Here is a 7,106-nt window from a genome sequence, read left to right on the forward strand (position 1 = left end):
TTTCTTCATGTATTGCACTGTACTTTCATTCAGGTCAAAATGGCGCCCTACTGCAGGTAACACTAAGCCCTCCTTCAACATATTGAGAGGTTTTACCTTTTCCTCAAGCTTCATGACAGCCTTCTTTTATTCAGGCTCTTTGCCAGCAGCTTTAGAAGGATCAGGGCGTTTTTAAGAGGCATTTTAGGGTACAATTAGCTTTGATACACAAAATTTTAAACAATACAAACATTCACAATTACAGACACCAAAGAGTACTCCCACCTCCGCAAGATGGTCTTGAGGGCTCAGCCAATCAACGGCAAGTGTACAGCCAATTAGCGCCAAGGAAAATAAATGGTGCTCCTGAATTGGTTGCTTTGTAGATGACAGCCTATAGCGAGTTGACTATCATTGCACCTGGGTATAACAGCATCCCAACATCCAATGTTTTTTCTCTGTCAATTGCTGGTTTGGGCAAAGCATATTATGTTATTGAAACTTTGCTGTGATTACATTAATACATTACAGTATCATAATAGCTGAAAATTAATAAATCATTTTTCATCATAAAAAAATGTATTTACAGTAGTCACGAAAATATACTTAGTATGTAACATGTAAATGCTGTGCATATATAAACATACGTCCCCTGCTATTTCCGTGGTCCTGCCTATTTTAGATATGCGCTACAGACTACTATGTATCATCCTAAAACACTTTATGTACATAATAGTATTTAAAAATCATCTTACAAGAAAACATTTACCTAATAAAATATATATAGTATTTGGACAGGATATCAATGTTAGTATATGTATGTGTTACAGAAACTGTAAATAAGTTTTGTAAAGTGTATTCTGTATTCTTGGCCCTTTTCTCCTTAGTAATGTAAGCTTATGTTTTTTGGTGTTCAAATTTCCTTCCAATATTGGCACATGAAGTAAGTTACCACTTGCTAGAGGTGGTAGCAGGAAGAAGCTTCCTGGTCATGGAGACCAGCATACGTTCAAGAAGGTTTGCTCCATAGAGACTTGTCTTCGGAGTGGAAAATGTATTGAGATCTCCCTCTGATCCTATGCAAGAGACTGTGTTACGAGCCTAATAAAATTAAGTGAATCTACAATAAGGATCCTTCAAGCAACACCAAAATCTTGAAATAAAGACAGGAGTGCATGCTGCATGTAAAAGGTAAGCGGGTAGCGTATGTATCGTGAAAAAATGATTGCAACATTTTCTGTCAACTTGATTCCGTTGTGGTTGAAATAGGAAATATAGGAGAAGAAAGCAGCCGGCAGGAAAGATGGTTCCTCCTCTGATTAATGTATTTTGTGCATGTTTTTGAGTTGCTAATTAAGCAGAATCGTGGGTATTTGTTTTGCATTTGGTATTGAAATATTCTTTCTATTGACTGAGAAAATACCTAACTTGTTTCTAAGATAGTGTCTCTAACACGAGCTGGCTACACTTCCCTTCCAGTCTCCAGAGTGTGTAGAGGTAAGGCATGTTTTGATCAAGCTGTCCTTTCGCCGGTAGATCATTACCTCCCAGTCTTGTAATTTACAATGTTAGCATTCCGAATTCATTTAGCTGCGCTTGGCTGAGGCCATAAGTGTATTTCAGTTAACTTGCTTATTAACTGGGAATTGTTGATAAGATCAGTGTTCCCATAAGGATCACGTGGTCAGCTATATTATAGTGGGGTAACTTTGAATTGTAAATGGGACATATTGTTTTGAATGTATTGTAAGGGTAGACATGAGATCATTTATTGTTGTAATAAAACTGTAAAAACTGGCCGCCATCTTCATTAATCCTGTGAGTTGAGGATTGAAGTCTGTGCCAAAGGCTAGGTTATCTTGCCAATACCACCTGGTAAATCAGTGATCCCTGTTGTGAGGAAATAATTTGCAACATTTGGTCCTTCTTTGAACCAGACAGCCTAAGACATGAGTTTCCAACTGCACGACCTGTGGATGTGGTCTTTGTAATTTTCCTGTGGTAATGATCTGACTGCTAACTCTCAGAAAGAAGTCTGGAACAGACCAAGACCATTTATCGAGCAAGTTAGGTTGATTGCGATGACAGTAGCAATATGTAATTCAGAGGAAAGAGAGTACCCAGAAACTAATTGTTTACATGTAAATCCTGCAGAATACAGAGAGAGAGTAAAAGGTCTTAATGTGCACATCATAAGTGACTGTTTGAGGCAAATCAGATACAACACTTGACATTTGCCTATGAAACCTTTAGCCTATAGGTTAGGCTGAATGTCTGATGGGGTGCATCTCGATTCTCAAATAATAGGAATTTTCTTGAATAGTATTATGTAACTGAATTGCAACGAGCAGACATGGCAGGCCGAAAAGGAGAACTAAAGGTTTAGGTAAATTCACGTCAAGTAGTTTCCTTTCCTGTAACTTGTATGGCGGCGTCATTTCTTGTTGTCCCTTAACTTTGCTTGAGTAAAACACCCTGCTTTCATTTATAGCCTAATTTAACATAATTTGTTGAAGACCCTTGATCAAAATGGTGGCCGCTATTGAAGCACAGATGGACTATCACATCCTTTTCCTCTCTGACTCCCTGTTACATGCACAAAGAGATCTATTAGAGTTGCACAGTGTCACGGCTTATCAAGACCTATTAGATAGGATTCTAGCTGATGAGCAACAGTTGCAAACACTGTACCTTACAACTATGACTAAGATAGAGCTGTCAGTAGAAACTACGATAGGACCGACCCCCGGCAGAGCTGGTCATGTAATCACGCTGTTCAATAACCAAATCGGTGTTTAACCAAGGTAACTCAAATCAAAACACATCTACCTCGTTTGAAAGAACTCCCGTTGCCTGTATTCAAGGGAGAGAAAAGCAAATTCGCTAACTTTAAGGAATTGTTTAACATACATGTGCATAACAGTGTGGACTTAGACGACATTGCTAAGTTCACATATCTTCTCCGATCTCTGAAAGGGAAGCTGCTCAGAGTGGTGCAAGCTCTGAGTATAACAGTGGCGGACTATAACGTGGCCCTCAATTTACTAGATAGATATTATGGCAATCAGCATCAGGCACTGGTCATGCTACATCGGTGGTCAGCTAATATTTTCGTCCCAAAGTTTAATAATATCAAACTTAGAGAGTTCAGGATAGAACTCAGTGTGTTGATTGAGCAGATTAAACACCTAAGTGGATCTGCACTGGATCAAGGCATGTTGTTAAGCTTGATAAACCAGAAGTTGTCACAGAGTCATGTGTATCAAAAAGTTGTCGAGTATTTACATAAGTGCGACTATAGTTTAGATGAGTTACTTGAGACATTGGATTTCCTTATAAGATACTATGAGGATGACACGTTGCAAAAGGGGGAAGACCTATCACGATCCTCTCAACTGAAAGTTCTAGAATCTAGCGCCTCTCGATCAACGTCGTGCCCATTTTGCAACATCGATCATTCTGCCTTCAGTTGCCAACAATATCCAAAAAAGCACCAGCTTGTTTTAGTTCGTAAGTGTTTTAACAGTCTTGCTTCAGGGCACAGCAGCAAACAATACAGCAGCAAGAGAAACTACAAGATAAGCAATGGACGGCATCACAGCCTCATATGTGAAAGCAGCAGCAACAAGTCAAAGTTAGGTCCATCCCCGCACCAAATTCCTTATTTCCAACTCGTGGTCAATCTCCTACTTATATCACAACAAAACCCATTAGAAACCTAAATAAAACCCATTCGTCAGTCAATTCAAATGTAAATTGTAACGTAAATCAGGGAAAACCGTTTAAGGGGGAGAAAGAGAAACCTTGTGTTAGTCCCAGAATTGTAAGGAACAAGCCTTCTATTGAATTGCCCAGGGTCCGGGAGCCAGCGGAGTTTCATTTCCAGTTGGCTAACACAGAAGCTCGAGTCACTAGTTGTTTAGAGGGTTTCACTCAATATCGCACCTTTTGTCTCACCAACAGTAAATGGGGAATTTGATGTTATATCTTGTAGGATTTATATGGGTAAAAGGGTTGTGAGAGCTAGGCTAGTCGTTCACGGTGATGTAGATACCCTATTTGCAATGTAGGCGTGGGTAAAGTGAGTCAGTTTTTAAAAGGAAGGGGTACAAGATAGCAGATTCAGAAATCTGTTAATTTGCTGATAGGGCTGATTATTTTAGCCTTTTCATTGTTGGCATGAAGAAAATCGAGGGAATAAGTCTATTCATTACTCATTATGGGGTAGTGCATCATGGGAGGGTAACTCAGTGAGCCCTACAGGGCATAGGCGCGTCAACTGTCCGAACACTGTGTTTGTCGGATAGTTGAATCTAATGCTGACGACAACAGTATATCCTACATTAGCAGTCCATGGGAACAGAGCGTGAATTAGGGGAGAGGATGACTGAAACGGACAAAGGGTGCCGAACGAGTACACCCCTACGTAGGTCCAAGTGCGAAGATGATTCCTCCTGCATTGCCGTTGCCCAGTTAAGCTTGATAGGGAGACAAACTAAAGCAAACCCTGAATGTGCTACAACCTGCCAGAGAGTCCCTCAGACCGATTTGGAAACGAGAAATATAGCGGTAACTAATGTTCAGTTTAAGGGAGAAAATAAATACGCCATATATGACGAGTTGTGGGAGATTTTACTTTTACAGGAGTGTGAGGCAAAGCTGCAGTTTGTCCAGAATCGCTGCAATCCTGTTGATAGGCAAACCAGAAGACCAACCCTTCTACAACAGATGGGTCCCATCAAGGTGCTGTTAAGCCCAGATATAGCATTGCCAGGCCAGGCCAACCATCACGTTATTGTAACCCTCCGAGAGATGAGGAAAGGGACAACATTGACTCCTCCTGCCAAACTATGGAATCTACAGGGGAGTAATGCTCATTTCGTTACTTTGATCAATGCTATGAAACATGTGTTGGAATAAGTGTACAGTACAGCAAATCCTTTTCAAAAGCATGCCTGTCTAGAACTAGGACATCACTTATTTTCAGTTTGTAATAATTTAGCAAATGGGGTCGAAGTGCCCAATCATGTCCATAATTTTAGGAATCAATTCGAATTGGTTATGACTAATCAGATTCATACTGAAAGTAGGTTGCATAATATGATAAGGAGTGAAGCTCCGTTCATATTGTTACCTTCCAAAGGAGTGTTAGTCCAGCATTATTTACGACATTTACATGTAGCCTAGATGCATTATGGGGCAAAAACTCATATAACAATTTTCCGACATGAATGTTGAAACCCAGAACTGAGGGCTACTGCAAGGTGAGTGATGACTCGCACCGGCACCTTCAACCCTCCTCCAAGATGACCGCCACCTCTCCGCCTCCCAACTACTGAACCCGAATCGACTGCCCTGGGAGCACTCGAGATGAAGGAGGAGAGAGATACGTAATGATCATACCATGCATGAACAGCCTCACAATCTATCCTTACTTCAAATGCCGTTGGCAGCGAGGTCACTTGAGGTTGCTTCAAGAGTGACACGCCCATCAGGTGAGCCGGGCAGCTGCCCTACAGATCAAGGATATCATTTTTTAGTTAACATCGAACAATGCAGATGCCAAGACTGGCCTCGGGGTGGACTCCTAGTAGAAGTGTATCCTGGCAAGCAAAGAGCCATGAGGTCAGTCAAAGTTCTCCGAGGGCGAGGAAAGCCTGAGAACCAATGGATGCCTATGAGGAAGCAGACAACGAAGGAGAGAACAATACGAAAGCAGCAGATGTAGGCGACAAGAATGGAGAAGGGCCCGAGAACGCAACTCAAATAACTGTTTGCGATGCAGAAAAATTAAGTGAAATGATAAATCGATTCAAAAACACTTGCAAAATTTAGAACCATCGCATTTCTGCTGCCATTGGGGGAAAATTGGAGGGGAAGTTAAGGCCTCAAGGTGGAGTTCTATATCGCGAAAAAACTGTGCACTAATTTTTTCGCGACATTCTCCACCCTTCCAAAAGAAGGAAAGAAGGAATGCGAGGGATACCCAACTGGGAGGCTAGTGCGTGGTTCACTATGGGACACTTAAGGACTAGATGTCTGGTGCAGCGCTACATCAAACGTCCAGCTCTTAACAGCTAGACACAATCACGACTTCTGAGTAATCAATCGATAACTTATATAATGGACAAAACAATAAATGTCAAAATAGTAGCCACTGCGACTGGCTATGCAATGAAAGGTAAATAACATTTTTACGAGCTCAACTCAAGTGATTAAGCAAATAACATGGGATAATTAACTCGATTGTGAAACAATAATCAGCAATGTAAACACATTCAAGGCAAAAAACATAGTACGATCATGAGAGAAAAAATAACATTTCAAACAATGCTCAACAAATCATCCCTTTTGGTAACAGAATGATTACACAATCACTTCTAGCAATCAAACAGGCAAATAACTTGGGTAATATCGTATACTAAACGTGATGCAAGCACAAGGGCAATCAATCAAATTACAATGATCAACAAGACAAGCATCTCCACTAAGATAATGATCTCAATTAAGCATCTCATATAATACAGTGCAATAATGTGATACGAATGTTCAAATTTATCACTTCAAATGGTAATCATAGATTATTTTTATGGAACAAAACCAACTAATGAAAGTAAGAATCGTATCAGATGTTAATTATTGCCAAATCGACCAATTAAGGTAAACTTGGTGATAAAGGATTGCTCTAAGAATGAAATGACTCAATTAGTATAGTAACTAATGGGGGCAATGCTTTCTTCAAAGCATTGTTGACTTCAATAGAATTTCAATCAAAATGTGTTCATACAAAATGAAAACAATTCAACTAGACAAAATATGAACATGTAACTTCATTATGTTCAAAATACACAGTCATTCCTCGTGAATGAAATAATGAACACTATAGCAATGTGAAATTGATCAAATAGTAACCAAGAGTTTCACTTGTTACTAAGACTGTTGCATAGCTCCACATTACAGCTATCAGTTCCAAAACAATGCTCAGGCTAGAGCTTCATGAGGGGTGACTTCATCCCTGTGTAGTATGAGTTACAAAACGGACATAATTGACACTTTATAGAAAATTAATGCATCAGTTGAAGCCGTCTCTGGACCACGTTGTTCGGTCTCACAAGATGCAACAACAA

General features: G+C 40.0%; 1 protein-coding gene across 1 annotated transcript; it reads left to right on the top strand.

The window, feature by feature from the left end:
* Nucleotides 1–2,508: 2,508 nt before the first annotated feature.
* Nucleotides 2,509–3,701, top strand: LOC135211888 (uncharacterized). The gene is made up of 2 exons (XM_064245114.1): nucleotides 2,509–2,696; nucleotides 2,903–3,701. The coding sequence occupies exons 1-2, from the start codon at nucleotides 2,509–2,511 to the stop codon at nucleotides 3,699–3,701; spliced, it is 987 nt and encodes a 328-aa protein (XP_064101184.1).
* The last annotated feature ends 3,405 nt before the right edge of the window (nucleotides 3,702–7,106 follow it).

The sequence above is a fragment of the Macrobrachium nipponense genome, chromosome 19 (assembly GCF_015104395.2).
Source record: "Macrobrachium nipponense isolate FS-2020 chromosome 19, ASM1510439v2, whole genome shotgun sequence".
Classification (NCBI taxonomy): domain Eukaryota; kingdom Metazoa; phylum Arthropoda; class Malacostraca; order Decapoda; family Palaemonidae; genus Macrobrachium; species Macrobrachium nipponense.